Source organism: Nomascus leucogenys, chromosome 5, assembly GCF_006542625.1.
Source record: "Nomascus leucogenys isolate Asia chromosome 5, Asia_NLE_v1, whole genome shotgun sequence".
Lineage (NCBI taxonomy): Eukaryota > Metazoa > Chordata > Mammalia > Primates > Hylobatidae > Nomascus > Nomascus leucogenys.
The window spans coordinates 24,362,167-24,383,846 of NC_044385.1; the positions used below are offsets into that span (position 1 = coordinate 24,362,167).

Genomic DNA, 21,680 nt, shown 5'->3' on the forward strand with positions numbered 1-21,680 from the left:
CAATTAGAAGTGCCTCAAACTATAATTGAAAATAATATCAGTGCCTACTGAAGTGAAGTTAGTGATAATTTGAGTTACAACACAAATAAGTTGTTCAAAAGATTAGTCTACAGTTTGAGGGTACGGTTTTATAAGTACATTTTGGAACTTACATTAAGCCTAATTCAACAAATATATTTTATTACCTTCATTAAGATACACACACATTTCTCTTTCAAAATTTTATGGATCTTACATAAAATACTAAAACCTTTCCGCATTTTCACTATAAACTATACAAATTGCATAAAGAGTTGGTGTGTTAATTATAACCTCAGTGATGGTACGTTTGCATTTCTGAAAGTAAGTTCAAATTATGTATTTTATATCTAAGATCCCATCTCAAATTTGCTCATTTATTAACAGGACAAGGCCTTCATCAATGAGACCACAGATCAAAAGTATAAACACAATCATAATTCATCAATGTGCAGATTCTCTTTTCCTCCAACATTTGCTTAGTTTCAATTTGTAGTTTGTCTGCATTGTGTTCAATGTAAGAACTGTTACTTGAGCTTAAAATTACAGAAACATTATTAATCTTTCTTAAGTTCATTTCCCACATATCTTGGATCATTGTGTCCCTACAAAATTACTCAGTATTGTACAAGGTTGAGTTTGGAAGGTTAAAAGTCACACCTGCTATCAAAAAAAAACTTGGGTGGTGGGGGGTTAAAAAAATAATAAAAAATCCAGTGTATCAAAATGAATTCCAACGGTGTAACCAATACCTTGCAGCTGTTGTGATATCTTCATTTTACAGGCCAGGAGGAGAGACAGTTCCCTCAAACTTCTATAGAAATTCTTTAGCTATGCTTTTAAGGACAGAAATATATAGTTAAATTGATTTTTCTTCCTGATCTAAACTTTCTCATGCTTAATCTCTAACTTAAAATTTAAATTTGTGTAACTCAAATCATTGTCAAAAGCTTTAATAAGGGTCAAAGCAAAACTCTAACAGTCAGCGTTAATAAAAATAATACCGATTTAGAAGGTTTTCTTCTCAAAATCTAAGATTAGAAAAGAAAAAAAAATCAACTAAACTTAAAATAATTAAACTGAGGAAATAATGAGACTTTTCTGAAGAAAAATAGGGAAAGCCCCAACATGCTGGGGCTGCATGATCTCAAACTGTAGTAATGTCCTTGTTACACTTTGGCACTAGGGCAACCAGGGAAAACTTTAAATTCATTGTATTCAATTTGTCATGGTACAGATTCTGTTTGCAACTCCAGAATCTATTATATATGCCAGTGACACCCAAATACTATGTGACAACTTTTAGAAACAAATTCTAAGTATAATGTATTTTTTAAAAGACGGCAATGAGAAATCAGAGGACCAGTTTCAAACTGGGTGTTAATCTTGGGTTTTAACCTCTTTGGCTTCAATCTCCTCTGTAAAATAAGGAGAGTTAGATTAAATTATTTCTAAGGTCCTTTCCTGCTGTGAAATTCCATTGTATTTTCCTGTGGAATTTTAGATAATTCAAATCACCACATATTTTAGTCTCCTAAAGTATTTCAACACTCTGGCATGGCTAAAGCTGGTGAGCCAGGTTCCTGTAATCAAAATTCGATGTTAAAATATTTCACGTGAATAGGCAATAAAAATGATCCCCTCATAAGGTAGGCAAGAACTAGTATTTTAAAATGCTTTGAAAAATAATGCGGGCTCTTTATGTGAATGGCTAGAGACAGACTTTTTAAATGACTAGATAAATGGCTTAATAAAAAAAAAAGAGCTCAAAAATGCTTGCTAGGAAGACAGGGCAGAATTCCCTATCTGTCTGCCTTAGATGAATGGAGATTGATGAACGGGTGACACCAATAACACATCCGTGTTGGTGCATGTCACACTGTAGGAAATAATGCCAGGTTACTAAAGATGGTCATGTTGAGATTGCTCAGGAATCGTCTAGTTTACCAACCGAGTGAGTTTTATCAGAAGAGCAAATATGAAAGAGTGCTCAAGTTAAAAGGGGTATTTAAAAATTTCTCAAAGTACTTTTCCTGAGTTTCTCATTTACTATCTCAGAAAGGCAATATACACCCCTCTTTTTTCACTCTAAAAATTTTCCTTTAGTAGACTTTTTCACTTAATGTTTTGTCTATTCTAAAATATGAACTTTAATTTTTAAAGGAAGAGGAAAGCTTTACTGAGGAACATATTTTCTGTATTAATGTTGGTTTGTTTTCTGATTATAAAACTAACACATTCATTTTCCTGAAGCCTAAGAAAATGCAGAAAATTACACAGTCACCCATATTCTTACTACACAGATAAAACATTGTAACTCTTTTTGATCTATTTTCTCTGAATATTTTTTCCTTTTTGCCTAAATATAGAAATTAAATATAAACAAAATTAGGCTCACACTAGATGCATAAAGTATTATCACTTTGGATTAGCATTTTCCATGTAATTAAAATCTTCTGAAAACATGATTTTTAGTAGCCATACGTTCCATTATATTTGCCATTACTTATATATCACACCATTGTAACCATACTACTACGTTACGTTGGCTTGCAACTTGTTTCTCATTTATTTATAAGAATCTTGAATTAAAGCTAGGAAACATCCCCACTTGTGGCAAATAGTTTTCCCAGTTTGTGGTATTTTTTAAGATGGTTTTTGGATAGGCATTAAATTTTTTTTCAATACTTGTAATTTTTCTTTGTAATTTTTTTTTTTTTTGAGACCAAGTTTCACTCTTTTTGCCCAGGCTGGAGTGCAATGGCATGATCTTGGATCACTGCAACCTCTACCTCCTAGGCTCAAGCGATTCTCCTGCCTCAGCCTCCCAAGTAGCTGGGATTACAGGCATGCGCCAACATGTCTGGCTAATTTTGTATTTTTAGTAGAAACGGGGTGTCACCATGTTGGCCAGGCTGGTCTTGAACTCCTGACCTCAGGTGATCCACCTGCCTCTGGCTCTCAAAGTGCTAGGATTACAGGCGTGAGCCACCACGCCCAGCCAAAACTCTGTTTCAAGGGGGAAAAAAAATCTAAAAATTAATTTTCACAAAATATACAGCACCCAATATTGTGAGAATAATAGCTAATCATGGCACACTTGTGCAGCTATGGGATTGAATTTCCAGAGTCTGGCTGAACCGTCCAAATTCGTCTTGGTATGGGCTATAGTTTCATGCCATCTAGTAACAGTTATTCACTGAGGTTTAATTAACAGTGGGGATGAACGTAGATTCCGAGTCTAATGGTCTTTCTAGAACTACAACAGTGGTAACAGAAATCTCTCAGTTAACTGGTGCCCATTTTGTTAGCCAGGTTTTGGGAAAATGGGCTAGGAGAATAGTGGGAAAACGGGGATCTATTTTCTGATTCCTCATTTCCTGAAGGGGAGTTGCGTATGGTTTCTTGGCTTGTAAGAAGAAAAGAATTTTAGTCTGACCCCATTTGAGAATGGGAACTAAGTGGAAGTCAGGAGCCCACTGAGTTATCAAGTGGTTTGACTTTATGGAAGTTTTATGTGTGCTGTGCAGTTTGTTTCATTTTTCCTAGTATATCCATTGATGTGTCTACCAGTTCTTTTCAAAGAATCACATTGTTTTATTTTGGCTTTAACACAGGCAAGTCCCAGGGCAGAATACATTTAAAAAATCCTAATTCCCTTTTTGAGAATGGGTTTACAGGGTTATTCTTGCATCTATAGCTTGAAAACAATTCTAGTCAGTCAAAGACTGGAGGATTAAATGGGCCCCAAACCAAATATAAGAACTATAATTCTCTATGGTATGCACATGCTAAATTATAGTCTAGAATAAAGATCCCGAAGGGGCTTTCAGTTCATTCAGAACAACTTCATAACAGGACAAATGCATGAACACCAAGACTCCCGTATGCTTTCCTTGTGCATATAGATCTTTCTTACAAAGCAAACTCACATTCAATGCCAAGTCAACTGAGCTTACTAAGTTTTCCCAGAACCCGACTTACATCATAGGTTGAAGTAGTTTGGAGGAAAAAGGCTTATATATGTAGAATCCAAGGGCTCTCTGTTGTCATAAATGTTCAAATCACCCTTTCTATTCCTTCTTCCTGGCCTTAAATCTGGCCCTTTCATATGGAAAACTTAAATCTTTCTATAATCTTGGCTTGCTTCTAGATACCATCTTTGACAGAGAGATGGAAAAGATGTGTTACTATCTTTCCTAAGAAGGGTTGCCTAAGGACAGCCCTTTATTTTCTCAGCATTATTAAATCATTCCTTTTGTCATCTCTACCCTAAAATTGAACAGTAAAAAATAAAAGATACAATTTCTGCTCTTTTTTTTTTTTTTTTTTTGAGACAGAGTTTTGCTCTTGTTGCCCAGGCTGGAGTGCAATGGCACAATCTCAGGTTCACTGCAACCTCCCCCTCCTAGGTTCAAGTGATCCTCCTGCCTCAGCCTCCTGAGTAGCTGGGATTACAGGCATGTGCCACCATGCCTGGCTAATTTTGTATTTTTAGTAGAGACAGGGTTTCTCCATGTTGGTCAGGCTGGTCTCAAACTCCTGACCTCAGGTGATCCACCTGTCTTGGCCTCCCAAAGTGCTGGGATTACAGGTGTGAGCCACCGTGCCCAGCCAACAGTAATTTTTCAAAGCTTAGTTTCTTCATCTATAAAATGAAAATGACAGTAATAGCACTGAATTCCTTGGGTTGTTTACAGGATTAAATCAGAGAATGCATGTAAAATATAGCACAATGCCTGGCATATAGTAAGGGTTCAATAAAATCACTAATACTATTGTTATAAATTTTAATTGCAATTTCATGTCATTAAAGTCCACTTACTTCACTAGTCACACAAGTTCAGTTCATAAATCAAGTTCTGTGTCATAATTTTAAAAAATTATTTATGCTCAGGGAAGTGTTCATAATTACAAAATATTTTGGAAAATTTATAGTAATGATAAAATTTATTAAAATTCTTAGAAAGGTAATTTTGTTATAAAAATCACAAATTACTAAAAGGAGATAATAATGTGATGAGAATTAGAAAAAATTTAAATATTATGCAATCTAAATTACAATGTTGATTAAAAAACTAAACATTCTTAATTGCTTATATGACCTGATATAGTCAAGGACATCATTAATGTAGAAGCCATCTATAGCTGGTTACATGTTCATGCAAAGCCTATATATCTGCAGGTGAGAGAAAAGGAAATATATGACTTCAAAATGTTCATCTTTTCCCATTTTGAAACCTTTATGGGATACTTATAATGTTCTGGTTAAGCATATTCTATAATATAATCTAAATTTTAAAGACTTAATTCACAATGATGAAGAATTGCTTTTCTTTTAAATCATGATTTTTAAACAGAATCTCTTAGTTTAACCAAAGACTAAAATATATAATTTCTAAACTATGCAATACAAAATCGTATTTAAAACCATGTTGAATTTACCTCTCTTCAGATATATCTAGACATTGATGATTATAACCATTTCTACCTGCAATAATGAATGTCCACACCTTAAATTTACAAATGTATATTCTTTTTATAAATGACAGGAATATGCCAGTCCAAGGGAAAACATAAAGCATGTGTTTCAAAATGACTAAAGTAGCTGCTCAAATGTCTATGGATTATGGGCAATCTTACTGATTAATTTTCTTTGCTGTCTTTTACTTTTGTCTACTGTAAAGCCCATTTAAGCATTCAATGGCTATTGATTAGCTAAAAAACAACACACCTCTAATTCAGTGGTTAAATAATTTACAAATTTCCCGCTGGAAACATTAAGAATATTGCTGAGAAGATGTGTTAAAAGACTGCAGTGAACCATGACAGAAATGTGCTGTGTGCATGTATTTATAAGTCCCAGTGCCAACTCAACCAAAACTTTTTGGTAAAAGAAAGATATCTGATAATTAAGTATATCAATTTGATGGTAATGCCACACAGCAAAAATGCACACTCATTGGATCTGCTTAACAGTTATCTCAATTAGAAACCGAAGAAGGCATTTCTACGTGATGTTACCTTCAAAAATAGGTTTTCTGCATAATGTACATGGTCTCTACTGATTCCATATGAACTCAAAAATCCTATAAACTGGAACAAATCTAAGCTGGAACAAATCAGATTTTCATGTAACAGCTTCAGTTCCAACTTAGGTTAGAAAGAAACTTTTCCCTTACTATAGCCTGGTCCTAAGTAGAAAGCAAGAAATGATACTATTTGTTATTTCATAAACAAGAAAGGAATTGTGTTATCTAAGACTGGGCAGGAATGGGGGAGAGATCTTGAGGTATCGTTTCATCTTATTAATTATTTCTTCTTAAGATGAGTTCCAAGGCCTAGCCGACCACTAGTTAAAGGGCAGCTAGGTGCCCTTTAGAAAGGTGAAAGAAGCAGGGTATGGGAAATCCCTTTATTTTCTTTTTTATGTTTTTATTGAGACAGAGTCTCATTCTGTCAGCCAGGCTGGAGTGCAGTGGCATAATCTCAGCTCACTGCAACCTCCACCTCCTGGGTTCAAGCGATTCTCCTGCCTCAGACTCCCGAGTAGCTGGAATTACAGGTGTCCACCACCGCGCCTGGCTAAGTTTTGTATTTTTAGTAGAGATGGGATTTCACCATGTTGGTCAGGCTGGTCTCGAACTCCTGACCTCAAGTGATCCACCCACCTCGGCTTCCCAAAGAGCTGGGATTACAGGCGTGAGCCACTGCGCCCGGCCTGGGAAATTCATTTTTAAACACATTTTTCTCTGCCACTTATCAGGGGGAGAAGAAAAGAGCAGTACTAAAGGTCAAAATATAATGTGGCTCTGGTCCTCCCACATAATGCACACCCCAAAAGAGGAATCTAAGAATGCCTATTTTTTTTTTTTTTTTACAATAGTAAAGAAAATAGTTTACAGCAATTAGAAATCTGAAAAGGACGATAGGTTAATTCAAAATCCTTTTAAATGATTGAAAAGTAGCTTTGGTTAAAAGGAAACATTCTTCCTTAGCCTATGAAGTTACAATTGCATGGTTTAGTTGGAGGTTATAAAGCACAGTCCCATGTGTTACATTTTAAAGTTACACTAAATTATAAAGTACTTACCCTTCAACTCAAGCCTTTTCATGCCAGACTGTTGCTGTGAGCCCTGTACAAAACATGCTTAATAAGAGTATAATATATAGTTTTCTTAATAAGATGTGAATAATAATCATTAATATGAGATCCAAGAAAAGCCCTTAAGAAAGCCAGAAAAATCTTATTAAACTTAACTAACTTAAGAGCATGGAATACTGGAACGAAGTCTACAATCCGCAAGCCAAAACACTCACCAAACACTGATGTTGCTCAGTGAGAATTTTAAGCTTTGGGGGAAGGAGGTCAGGGGTAAAGAGGTTAAAAAAAAATCAGTACAATTTGGAGCTCAGTGTAGAGTTTCACCCTATGCATTAGGGAGAAACACATTTTAACAATCAAACAATACTTCATAAATAAATCTTTATTAGGGATTACTTTTTAATGAAAAAAACCAACCAAAACAAAACAAAGTTCTAGACTAATACCTAAAAAACAAAGATCCAGAATATATAACCTTGTTAGCTCCTCATTATGTATAAGTGGAAACAAAGACAGTCATTAATCTGATTTCTTTCTAAACTTCTGAAGTGCTCGGGAGAAAATCCGTCACAGTAATATGCTCTGAGATCTGTCACCTTGTTCCTTCCTGTCCAGGGCTAGGGGACTCTTCCTCCATGAAGTACCCTTTCCTCACCCACAACACATACTCCATCCGTCAAAGGGAAACTTTCAGTGTCAGGTCAAGGAATTTGGGGAAACCGGAAGATTTCTGAGCAGAGGAGTGACATAATGAAAGCAGTGTTTTAGGAAAGAGGAGGTGGGCAGGCCTGAGTGACCACAGACACACAAATAGGGTCCGAAGGAATGAATGTACTAACTGTCCATCCTTGCTTCTTACTAGCACAACAAAATAGTGCTTGGAAACAGTAAATTGCTTACATTCCTGTAGAAAGCATTAGGCTTGAATCTCAAAGTATTTGGTAACTATTAGAACCCTGTACCATTCAAATGGGGAAAACAAACTGATTTCACTAAACTAACTCAGCATATTTACATAGAATAAAGGTATCAAATTTGGTCTTGGAGTCTTTCATTTTATTCTGTTTTCAAGATTCAAAAAAATACATATGAACAAAGAAAAGACAAAAGTCTTATTTAGGAACTGAGGGTTCATCCACCAGTTTTATAAGCTACTGACTCCTTTACAGTTACTTACACTAGATTGGTAAATGTCCTGAAGGTGGTCAGAGTTGAGCCAACAGAAAGGTTATTCCCCGACTGACTCTCCCTGGGGCACAGTCTCCTGGCCCCTCACCATCTTCCTCTAAAGTATGGAATATCTCATGTAATTTATTAAATACGGTACTAAAGTGAAAAACAGAAGGGTTGTATGGGTACTCACCATCAACATACACAGCTGAAAGCACACTGGGCCTGGGCCCAGGAAAAGATCAAAATTCAAAATCGGAAGTACAGTTTCTACTGAATGCATATTGCTTCTGCACTACTGTAATGGCAACAAATCATAACTCAAACCCTAAGGTGCAGACTATCTGTATTTAATAAATGCTTCAGGCTGGGTACTGTGGCTCACACCTGTAATCCCAACAATTTGGGAGGTCGAGGCGGGTGGATCACTTGAGGTCAGGAGTTCAAGACCAGCCTGGCCAACATGGTGAAATCCCGTCCTACTAAAATAAAAAAATTAGCTGGGCATGGTGGCATGCATCTGTAGTTCCACCTACTTGAGAGGCTGAGGCAGGAGAATTGCATGAACCCGGGAGGCACAGGTTGCAGTGAGCCGAGATTGCGCTACTGCACTCTAGCCTGGGCAACAGAGCGAGACTGTTTCCAAAAAAAAAAAAAAAAAAAAAAAAAGCTTTACAGATTACACAGCATTCAGAATTCATTTTATGGGAGCAATCTTCTTGGACTAACTAGAGTGTATTGTGATGCCTGCTCCGGCACTTCTCCAGACAAAGGGGACTGCTTGCATTCCCCAGCACCCACACCCCACCCCAGCCCATCACCACTTATTGCCATGTTCCTGGTACCTCCAGGCCTCCTGTTCCCATATTTCAGGCAGTTGCACTCTTGTTCATTTATTTTATTTTATTTTATTTATTTTTAGTATAAACACGATCTCACTATGTTGCCCAGGCTGGTCTTGAACTCCTGGGCTCAAGTAATCCTCCTGCCTCGGCCTCTTCAAGTGCTGGGATGATGGGTGTGAGCCAGCCTGGCCCAGCCTTTTGTTCATTTTTGAAAAGCCCCTCCCCTCTCCTATGACACTTTCTTTTAGCTCTCCTAAGATTCCATCTCCCTCTTTAGGACTCACATAACCCTCTAAACCCTGATTTTGGCATTCAGAGAGTTGGGTTAATTTTGCTGAAATCATCCTTCTCCTTCTAGACTATAAGTTGTTTGATGGCAGTGACCGATCTAACTTCATGAGGTTTTTGCTGTTGTCAAGTTTTGTTAACTTTTTACAGAAAAAGATGTATTTTGAGAATTTTTTTTGGTAATCATTCATTCATTCAACAAATATTTATTGAACTGTGAATGGGTCCCAGGCCTTAGGCTCTATTTCAAATTCCAAAATACCAAGTAATCAGTTGAATATCTGGTTTGTGTTTTAAAAAATGACAATTTTGTAGAGTCAATTTTGCTGAAAAGAACACAGAATATTACAGCAATCAAAATTGTCCTTTAAATGTTAAGTTCTATAAATTCTTTTAAGTTACACCTAACAATCCATTTAAGTTTGAAAAGAAGATGCAATAGATCACAAGTGCCTTTTTGCTGGCATTAGACATGTAACTGATCCATAATAATGTTTTTTTTTTAAAGTCTCACTGTTTGCCAAATATTTTACAACGTTTTGAATTTTTTTTTTTTTTTTTTACCAAAAAGAAAAAAACCTAAAGCATTTCTTTTTTTCCCCTTTACTCTCCAGTATCTGCTAAACAACTAGCACGAATATGGAAAGGGGATAAAGAATATATTTGCTTCATTCCAAAATGTTATATTAATTAGTTTTATAAAATAAAGAGGGCATTGTTTTCTGATGTTCATTATTAAAGTAAAAGATGACCAAGGCTCATATTCTAAAATGTATTACAGAATGTACAATGTATTCCTTGAGGCATAGCACACTCTAAAATCTGTTCATTTATAATAAAAGAAGAACTCTCTCAAAGAAGTCTTTCTAAAAAATAGGCCTTCACTCTGACTGCCAAGCTGACTTACTTTGGCAAGCAAGCCTGGAACATTTTAAATTTTATAAACATTATCCCTTTTTAAAAAGTTAATTTGACTACTTTAAGGAATGTCAAAATAAATCCTGGTTTCAGTGAAATCAAAATTAAATCTTACCAGGCTTCTTCTAAAATCAAATATCATAATCAGATTATGTAATCAGTATAAAGTATAAAGGCTCTCAGTTTGGGGGGCTAAAGAGGCCCATTTATTCTTCACAACCCCTTTTCCTCCTCCAGAAAGCAAATGAGTAACCATCTTTTCCTATAGGTTGATGGTCTGAGGTGTGTCATTTATAAATAAGAATGAAAAGGAACACATCATGTCTTTATTTAAACCAGGATTCAGTAATAGCTTCATTTCTAAAACAATACCAACAGGATTAAGCACAGGCATGAAACGATAACAACAGCAACAACAAAACTTAAGAGAAAAGTGAAAGGAACAAAAATGGAGAACAGAAGGGAGATTAAAATTTGGTACCAGGCACTGTGTTAAGTGCAAAATAGCTACTGTTACTCCCATTTTACAAAGATGCTCTTACTACTTCATATTGTACAATGAGGAAAGGATTGATAAAAGAAAAATAAATTACAATGTAGCAACAATGATTGCTTCCAGAGACTAGCTATACTTCTCTATCCTGGAGAAAAACCACATTTTTACATTTATATTTTAGATCTACTTACAAAAAAGCCCGGCAACTATAAACTAAATAAAATGACAGTTTTTGACTCATAAATAAAGATATGCATGGCTTTTGTGGAATGTAACTGTGGCCTCTAGAAGATTCTGAAGGATATTGCCTACTTGTTACACAATTTTTGCTAATATAGGACTTTTAGTCCTTCAGAATTTTTTTTTTTTTTTAGACAGAGTCTTGCTCTGTCGCCAGGCTGGAGTGCAGTGGTGCGATCTCGGCTCACTGTAACCACTGCCCAAGTTCAAGTGATTCTCCTGCCTCAGCCTCCCGAGTAGCTGGGACTACAGGTGCACACCACCACGCCCAGCTAATTTTTGTATTTTTAGTAGAGATGGGGTTTCACCATGTTGGCCAGGATGGTCTCAATCTCTTGACCTTGTGATCCGCCCGCCTCGGCCTCCCAAAGTGCTGGGATTACAGACTTGAGCCACTGGGCCCAGCTGTCCTTCAGGTTTTTGAAGGGATTTTTTTTTTTTTGTCATTTCTTTGTTATTTAGTAAACAAAACACAAGCAAATACTAAGTAAATTATGTCAACAACAACAAAAAAGTATTCACTGTCAAATATTGCTGTTATTCTATATCATATAAGTTTCATTTGCTGCCATGGACGTTGAAAAGGGATCTCAGTTGTTTTAACAGAGCCAAGAAAGGTAGCCCTGCTCAATAAAACTCTCTGCAATGATGGAAACGTTTTCCATCTGTGCTGTCCAATATGTTGCTACTAGCCACATGTGGCTAATGAGTACTGAAATTGTGAGCAGTGTAACCAAATAAACAAATTTTTAATTTTATTGGCTTTATTGAAAAGCAAATGTCTAAAGAATGCAGTTTAGCTATTCCTTCTTGCAAAAGACATTTGTCCAGCAGTTCTAGAAAGTCAATAATTTATATAAAAAATAAAGAGAAATGATTGTTTCACTATTAGTAATCTTTCAATGGTAAGAGAGGAAAAGAGGGGAATATGAATTTGTAAAACTGTATAGTCTAGTTCTCTTTCAGTATTAATACATAAAACTTGCCTGTGCCTCTGTAAAAGCACTGGTATTTAGCTTCTGTGCTCCAGAGAATACAACAGCTATTCTGTACATACTTACTGATCAAAGATGGCAATCTATCTATGGTCACCCTGTGCTAAAATCTAAGTGCCTTATCTTGTCCACACTACTTCTACATCTTTGAAGTCAGGAACCAGACTTTGCAGTTTTCACCTGTCTCCAGTACCTAACACTTATTAAGTACTCATTAAGCACTTGCTAAATAAGTGAATAACTAACTCTGAATTTCTCCATTCATTGCTGCAACATCTTAGAGAAGCATTTGAATGGACTCTGGGTGATCTGGGTAAAGCACACACTGTGGGATCTGTGTCAATGCTCAGGTTCATGCCACAATGTTGATGAAGTGTTCAGAGTGATTTCTGGTTCAAATTTTCTGGCTAACAAAATAATACACTCACCAAGGCTAAGGAAAGGGGAAAGGGTGGGTCACCATAGGCCATGTGCGGTGAAGTAAGACACTTTGGGAAATGATGCTCAGAGCTATAATTTTACCCCTGGATGTCATGATACAGCACATGCCAAGAAACAAGAATTCTGGTGGTAGAATTCTTGTCTTTTTACTATAACATGAGAATTCTCATTTCTTACTTTTTTTTCATTTTAAAAGAGGCCCCTTCACAAAAAAATAACTAATGTCCTAAGGGGAAACAAAAAGAAAACCTCTGAGAAAAGTGAGCCAGAAATTAGAAAATGAATAAAGAAATGAAGAAGAAAGGAAATGTAAGTTACAAAAATTATACAGTCATAACATATGGGGGTGGCAGGGACAATATTTAGTTAACCTTAAAGGGCTAAGCTAGTCCCAGGGTTCTACAGTCCCCTCTACGCCAAGCATTCTTAACTCTGTATAGCTCTAATTCCTCTAGTGAGTCACATGAAACATTCAAAACGGCCATCTGTCTATGAAATCACCTTAGGTAAATAAAAATGCATTTGGCAGGTACCCAAAAATATCACAGGTTCCCTATCATGATAATGAGTCTGTGGCATTGCCAAGTATCATTTATGGAGTCCTCTGTTACAATCAAGAATATTTCTTTGCAACACCAAATTAAAAGGTAAGTATAGTTTAGATTAGAACTCTAGTGTGCTATTTTTGGATGCAGAACTCCTTATTAATTGTGCAATAATACCATTACTCTTTCACTTTAATATGGCAATAAGAAGATCCCAAATGAATAACTCAAAACTTGCTTCAACCAGCACACGTGGAATGTGACTGGCTGTTGAGAGGCATTTTCCAGCTTTCTGGAGGATAAAGAACAGATCATCAAATGGACTGTTCAGGATGTAGACTGGGGACACCCACAATGACCCTCCGCTCCCACAATCTTGTTCTCTTTACCTTTCTTACATGGTTTGTTGTTGTTGTTGTTGTTGTTTTGTTTTTGTTTTTGAGACGTTGTCTCGCTCTGTCGCCCAGGCTGGAGTGCAGTGGTGCGATCTCGGATCACTGCAAGCTCCGCCTCCCGGGTTCATGCCATTCTCCTACCTCAGCCTCCCGAGTAGCTGGGACTACAGGCGCCGCCACCACGCCCGGCTAATTTTTTGTATTTTTAGTAGAGACGGGGTTTCACTGTGTTAGCCAGGACGGTCTCAATCTCCTGACCTCGTGATCCGCCCGCCTTGGCCTCCCAAAGTGCTGGGATTACAGCATGAGCCACCGTGCCTGGCCCTTTCTTACATGTTTTAAGAAATATTTTAAAGCTTTTGTTTTTGAAAGCTTTCCCTTCACAACTTTCCTCCACTTTCCATGTTTTGCCTCCTGGAGTCCCTTCATTCATTTCTAGTCATCTTTCAAGGGCCATTCATGTTCTGTTGTTCTCAGCCAGACTGTCCCTAACCTCAATAACCTACAGGGATCCTTCCAGGGGATCCTTCCCACCTCTCCACTCTTAAGAGTTATTTATTGTTTCTACTGCAAAAGAAATGTCTTCTTCTTCTACTTATTTTATTTGTAACTCACCAGGTGACTCCAAAGATGATCAGCTAGGTTTAGGATTTGTTGGTATAAGTCTTGCCTCATGGTGAGGAGAGACTATTTTCTGCCTTTTAAAATTCCTTATTGTGGCCGCGCACTGTGGCTCATGCCTGTAATCCCAGCACTTTGGGAGGCTGAGGCAGGCGGATCACTTGAGGCCAGGAGTTCAAGACCAGCCTGGTCAACATGGTGAAACCCCATCTCTACTAAAAGTACAAAAATTAGCTGAGTATGGTGGTAATGTGGTGAATTTCTTATCATAGCCTATAACTAAAAGACTCTCAAATCCAATACGGAAAATGCATTCAGAAACTGCAGTAACATGCTGTGAAGGACTCTCCTCTTTCCCCCTCCTCCCTCCTTCTTTCTGCTTTATTGCCACGTTTCCCTTCCTCTCTTTAAAAAGAGTGTAACCAGATAATCTCAACAATGTTCAAAACCTGATAAAGGTGGAAAGTATTTATCACTTAATCGCTTTTTGGATCTGACTTTTTTCCCTTTTTTTTTTTTTTTTTTTTGTAGATACAGAGTTTTGCTATGTTGCCCAGGCTGGCATTGAAGTCCTGGGCTCAAGCAATCCTCCCACCTCAACCTCCTGAAGTGTTGGGATTCTGTAATCCCCGCAGCCATGAGCTGCAGCACCCAGCCCTGACTCTTTAATCAGAAGTGAATTTGTTACATGCATACAGTGGATTACTACTCAGCAATAAATGGAAAAACAAATGCATACAATAACTAGAAGAAACTCAAAAATATTATGCTGAGCAAAAATTGCCAAACACGAAAGAGTACATACTGTACGATTCCACTTATCTGAAGTTCTAGGAGCAGGCAAAACAAATCTATAGTAATATAACTCAGCAGTGATTGCTTCTGGTGAAGACAGAGGGAATAACTGAGAAAGGGCATGAAGGAACTTACCTTCTGGGGTGACAGAAATGTTCTACATCAGACCAAAATGTGGGTAACACTTTTGTATACATTTGTCAACATTGATCAAACTGAATAATTAGTATCTGTACATTTCCCTGTATATAAATTGTACCCTAATTTTAAAGAGAATGCTCTTTTTCTAGTTAAACTTTTTTTATTACTTAAAAATGTGAAATAATACTAGGTCTCTACAAAGTACTTAGTATTTTGTAAAATATATTATCATTGCTAATCTATACTAAATGCAACTTAACTTACCCATGGAAAAAATAGCTAAAAATCATACATATGACAAACTATGGGCTGAGGTGGAAAGAAGCACTGGCAATGATATTGATTTTTCTAGTACTTTTCAATCTACCAGATCTAAAAATGCTTTATAAAAAATATTTTTAAAAGTCCCGTGCTACAATTTACAGGTTTTATCTGCTATGAAGGGAATTGCTACTTTCATTTGATCTCAGCGTACTGCATAGTCACCAAAACACAGAAATAGAAATGTCGAGTACAGCCATAAGGCAGCATGAGGAGGCAAGGGTTTCTTTTTTTTTTGTTTTGAGACTGAGTTTCACTCTTGTTGCCCAGGCTGGAGTACACTGGCGTGATCTCGGCTCACCACAACCTCCACCTCCCAGGTTCACGTGATTCTCCTGCCTCAACCTCCCGAGTTGCTGGGATCATAGGCATGCACCACCACGCCCAGCTAATTTTTTGTATTTTTAGTAGAGATGGGGTTTCTCTGTGTTCGTCAGGTTGGTCTTGAACTCCCAACCTCAGGTGATCCACCCGCCTCGGCCTCCCAAAGTGCTGGGATTACAGGTATGAGCCACCGCACCCGGCCAGCAAGGGGTTTTTTACTTCTTTTTCATAAATGTTCACCACTATCAATAACAGCAAATAAAGGACTGCTGCTTAGGTAGTCTCATCATAAATATGCTTCCCATGTACAATAACAGAAATTGCTAACAATAAAACTTTTTGTTGAATTTTATAACTCAAGGTCTAGCAGAAATTCCTAACGAGTTTGCAGACAGGGAAAGGGGAAGGGAGGATTTGACTAAGAAGTCAGAGGATAAAATAGATATACAGTATTATTTTATTTGCATATTTGTTGGCTTCACACAATCCACAGAATATACATTTTCATGTTTTCTTTCTGTGCCACATTTTTCTCCTCTCCTTTCAGGAAAATAAACACAAGCTGTCATGTTCACATGGAATTAGTTGAATGCTAAAAGCAAAACTTTCAGACCGCTTACCTTATGTTGGCTATGTGCTGTTGCACAGGCTGATGCTGAAAATGGTCAGGCCACGGATGATGCAGGCAGAAGGATGGAGAGGGCTGAAGACAGCACGCAGTCTGATACACAGGTGAATGATTTGGACAAAGAGATGCAGAATACTCGGAGTGTGGCTGCATGCAACACGAGGCCAAAGCAGAGGGTGCTGCATGGCCAGCCTCGGGATGGCACTCTTGGTGACTGCTATGGCTAGTCAAAGGGTGATGGTATGGGCAAGGATGGCAGCATTGGGGTAACCTCTGAGGTGTTCTTTGGTTGTCTAAAGGCAGAAAGGATGATTTAACTGTGCCATTAAGTTGCAGGCATCCATTTGGACTCACTTTTGTTCTTGTTGCTTCTTTGGGTGTGAGCTGCTGGGCTGCATGGTCTCCATCACAGGGGGTGAGGGGACTCGGGTTAGCAGCACTGGTTGCGATGCTGTTGTTGCTCAGAACCACAAAATCATTGTTTCCATTGCTCATAGCCATGCTCCAATTTCTTGACCCTAAGAAAGAAAATCATATAAAATCACCCAGTTACAGTCAGGCAGGCAAATACGTAGGAAAGACAAGTATGATATTTAAAAACAGCTCTTTGAAAATGAGGGTTCTTGAAGAGTTTTGAGACAGTGGTGGAAAGTTGGCAGCATCTGTGATGGAACCAGCCAACCCAGTGGCACTCCTTTCCTCCAGCTATTTTATGCACCTTAAAAACCCTCTTCTATTCCCATTGTTTTCTCCTGTGCACCTCTCCTTTCAGTGCCTTTCTTCTCACTCCATCCTAGATGCACAAGTAATCAGTTAAGAACTAGACCATTTTGCATGAGAGGAGAGGATACAAATAGCATCCTTCAGCTTTTCAATAATATCATGCTTGGTTTATATGTTCTGATTTAGGGCCACTCTGAGGGTAATTCATTGTACAAGGTTAAAATAATTTGAATAATCTTAAGAATGTTTTATATCTTAGAAAAATCTCAAGAATATATGATTTTTCCTCTTAGTCATTCAAGTCTGAGAATAATAAACTAAGACCAGTCAGGAAAGCTGAGAATTCTAGCAACCAAAATATCAGATGCAAAATTCTATAATATACTACAGCTGACATTGCCTGCACATGAGAAAAATAATACTATGGGTGGGATTTGCTTCAAATGAGATTTTTTTCTTACTTTTTTTCCCTTCCACCAAAGGGTTCAGGCCTTCAATATAAAAGAAGATCTTTAGATGCTCAAATTACCAGCAGCAAGTGTGTCCAATCAATGAACAAAAAAACAGACAATCTCCCTATCCCTTTGCCCACTGCACTACCCTCTGAGCAACATACACACAAAATCTGGGAATTCACAGTAAAAAAAAAAAAAAAAAAAAAAAAGTCATCAAATTCTATTAGTCTATTCAACATACACATGAAAGCCAACAACAACAAAGAGAAGACTGTAATTTGGCTTGCTAACCCTTCTAGTATGCCATTCTCTAAGTAGACAAAATGGCTTGTGGAGGAATCTCTTTCCAGTCCCTCCCCACCTCTGGCAGACACACAGGTAATCAGAAGAAATCATATTTTTCAGTCTGAGTACATAGTAATCTCACTGGCAAACCTGAATCTCCCATGAGGATTCCTATGTACATTTTCACCCAGTATGTAAACTGCTCAGCAGAGGCATTTGTGAGCAGAGCATGCCCATACTAGGATGTAAATTTAACATATTTACCTTTCAGACAAAATTCCTTAAACACACCCTACCCTACATACACAAATTCAGTTAAACATCATGCAATAGGAATTTCTTAATAAATTGCTTAGTGGGAAGACAAAGCATTTAAAAACATCAAAATATATATAAAATCAAGTAGATGTTACTTCCCTCATTAGTTTTACATCACTTTTGAAAATGGCTTGCCAATCCCAAACTTCCTTTTATAATGACCATTGAGAGGGATTCTGAACTGTAGTAAATACAGTTGCTCTCTCCTTCATTATATCACTTTCCAATGTATCCAGTGTTAAACAAACATCCACTGTAAAACATTCAAAGAATATACCCAACACAGAGTAATAGTAGTTAAATGTATTATCTAAACTAGCAGGAGGTAGGTAGATATACTGACCGGCAAGAGCACTAATCTGATCCAGGAGGCAAGAACTAATCTCATCATTTTCTAAATGTGCCATCTCAGCAAGATCTGCTCATTTATGCTTCAGTTTACTGAAGAATATAACCTCCCTTTTGTTGTTAACAAAAGAAAAAGCCATATGCAAAGGTTATGAAAATAACAAAACATAAATTAAAGGACATATAAAGCACTGGACTTTTTTAAAAAAGCTAATTGAAATTTAAGATGTTTAATTGTGTGTTAGATAATGTAGGAAACAATCACTAGATGAGATCAATGCAATTATTTCCCAGAATTAGAAACTCTCATTGTACAAGCACTCCATTCAAAGAAATCACTGAAGGCACACGCTTTTCTCCAACCTCCACCTGTACCTCAGTTAAACTATCACAGCTGATGGGAATCTGCTGGGCTAAATGGGAAAGTCAACAACTCCTCCTGCCCTTTCCATCAGGAGGGCTGAAGGAAAGAATACTTCTGATTTGTTGGTTTGTTTTTACCATCCCAGGTTGGTTAATATATCATCTCAAATAGTCTACTTTTTCCTAGGTATTTAATTCAATCAATTCTGCTGATTCTAATCACAGATGCTGGGTAAGTTATGCTAGTGAGAAGCATCTAATAACAACAAATGACTTAAAAGTTTGAAAGTGAAACTGGCTGATAGGGTTTGGATCTGTGTCCTGCCCAAATCTCATGTCAAACTGTAATCCTCAGTGTTGGAGGTGGGGCGTGGTGGGAGGTGATTGGATTATGGGGCTAGATTTCCCTCTTTGTGCTGTTCTTGTGATAGTGAGTGGGTTCTCCTGAGATCTGGTTGTTTAAAAGCGTGTGACACATGTCCCCCGCCAACTTTCTCCTTCCCTGGCCAGCTTCCCCTTTACCTTCTGCCATGATTGTGAGTTTCCTAAGGCCTCGCCAGAAGCTGAGCTGGTGCTGCCATATTTCCTGTACAGCCTGCAGAATCGTGAGCCAATAAAACCTCTTTTCTTTATAAATTACCCAGTCTCAGGTTATTTTTTTCTTTTCTTTTCTTTTGAGACGGAGTCTTGCTCTCTCACCCAGGCTGGAGTGCAGTGGCGCGATCTTGGCTCCGCCTCCCGGGTTCATGCCATTTTCCTGCCTCAGCTTCCCAAGTAGCTGGGACTACAGGCGCCCGCCACCACGCCTGGCTAATTTTTCGTATTTTTTAGTAGAGACAGGGTCTCATTGTGTTAGCCAGGATGGTCTCGATCTCCTGACCTTCTGATCCGCCCGCCTCAGTCTCCCAAAGTGCTGGGATTACAGGCGTGAGCCATCGCGCCCGGCCTTTTTTGTTTTTGTTTTTTTTTTTGACAGGATCTCCATCTGTTGCCCAGGGTGTAGTGAAGTGGTGTAATCTTGGCTCACTCACTACAACCTCCACATCCCGAGTTCAAGTAATTCTCCCACCTCAGCCTCCTGAGTAGCTGGGACCACAGGTGCGTGCCACCACACCCAGCTAATTTTTGTATTTTTTGGTAGAGACAGGGTTTCACCATGCTGGCCAGGCTGGTCTTGAACTCCTGACCTCAGGTGATCTGCCCACCTCAAGCTCCCAAAGTGCTGGGATTACAGGCGTGAGCCACTGTGCCAAGCCCAGGTATTTCTTTATGGTAGTGCAAGAACTGAATACACTGGGCTTCAGACAATCCCATCAACCTCTAACTCCCTTCAAAGAACCCTGAAATCCCCTCTAGACCCTCCTCAATCTTCATGTTTTCCTATCTTCTAATTAAGTCTGCTTATCCTCAGTAAAAAAAAAAAAAAAAAAAAAATTATTTTTCTTTGTAATCAGAATCACAACTATCATTCTCTTTTAAATTTATTAGTTTTGTAGTTAAACAAGAGTTAAATAGATTCTTATATGCCAGCTGGGGACCTAATCATCATTTATAACATGTTTTCTCCACATGGTAAAATGCAGTTCAAATGCCAAATAACTGACTTACAAATGAGTTTTTGGAACACAACCTATTTTGTAACTTGGGAGACTTCTTGTAATGAAGTAAGAACTAGTAAAGAATAATTTGAACTCTGACTTTGGCTTCTATTTCAAGCAAGTCACATGAGTGTTCTCTGATTCCATTTCTTTAATCATAACATAGGACCAATCAATTTGACCTCATAAGTATGTAAAAACTACAGGTAAAAAAATTTAGAAGCAAAAACAGAAAAAATATTTTATGAACTGTCTATAGATTATTTAAGTTCAATGGATGCATTTGGGTAGGTGTTCAGGTGACCAGCCAGAATAGGAAAGTATTTCACTCTGACATCAAGAGTTGACTCTAAGGCCCATACAGAGAAAGATCATCCCTTCCCCCCTTCATCCCTTCCTTCCTTCCTTTTTTTTTTTTTTTTTTTTTTTTTTTTAAAGACAGGGTCTTGCTCTGTCTTGCTCTGCACTGGTGCGATCATGGCTTCCTGCAGCCTAGACCTCCCAGGCCCAAGCAATCCTCCTGCCTCAGCCTCCTATGTAGCTGGGACCATAGGCATGTACCATCATATCATGCTAATTTTTAATTTTTTTGTAGAGATGGGGTCTTCTATGTTGCCCAGTCTGGTCTCGAATCCCTGAGCTCAAGCGATCCTCCTGCCTCAGCCTCCCAAAGTGCTAGGATTACAGGATAAGCCACCATGCCCAGCCTCCTTTTTCTTTAGAACTGAGATAAATGAGGAAAAAATCCAGTCTGAGGCTAAGATGGAGGGAACTAACAGGAAAGAAGAATAAGATAGAGGAAGTATAAGTATAATAGGAGTGGAATAAGGAGTTCCTGAAAGAGAGTGTTAATACTCTTACATTTGTCAAACTATTGTGATAAGTGTAATGGTATATGATTATGAATGCAGTGACAGTAATATTTATAGTGAAAGTTTAAAATTGGTTTTGGGTAAAATATAATGAGTAACTTTAAAAGACAGCTATATTGAGACTGGGCACAGTGGCTCATGCCTGTAATCCCAGCACCTTGGGAGGCTGAGGCAGGAGGACTGCTTGGGCTCAGGAGTTTGAGACAAGCCTGAAAATATAGTGAGACCTTGTCTCTAAAAACAATTTAAAAATTAACTGAGCATGGTGTTGCTTGCTTGTGGTCCCAGCTACTCAGGAGGCTGAAATGGGAGGATCACTTGAGCCTAAGAGACGGAGATTGTGGTGAGCTTGAGAGCACACCACTGCATTCCAGCCTGGGTGGTAGAACGAGACCCTGTCTCAAAAAAAAGCTATTGTTGAAATCACCTGTT

The 21,680-nt window shown here is 37.9% G+C and overlaps 1 protein-coding gene across 1 annotated transcript in view; it reads right to left on the bottom strand.

Moving 5' to 3' along the window:
- Positions 1-21,680, bottom strand: part of DISP1 (dispatched RND transporter family member 1) — a 64,175-nt gene that overhangs the window by 33,206 nt on the left and 9,289 nt on the right. The window contains exon 3 of the mRNA XM_030812825.1: positions 16,279-16,804. Within this exon, the coding sequence (XP_030668685.1) occupies positions 16,279-16,787 (509 nt within the window). The 5' untranslated portion in view covers positions 16,788-16,804. The remainder of the gene's footprint in view (positions 1-16,278; positions 16,805-21,680) is intronic.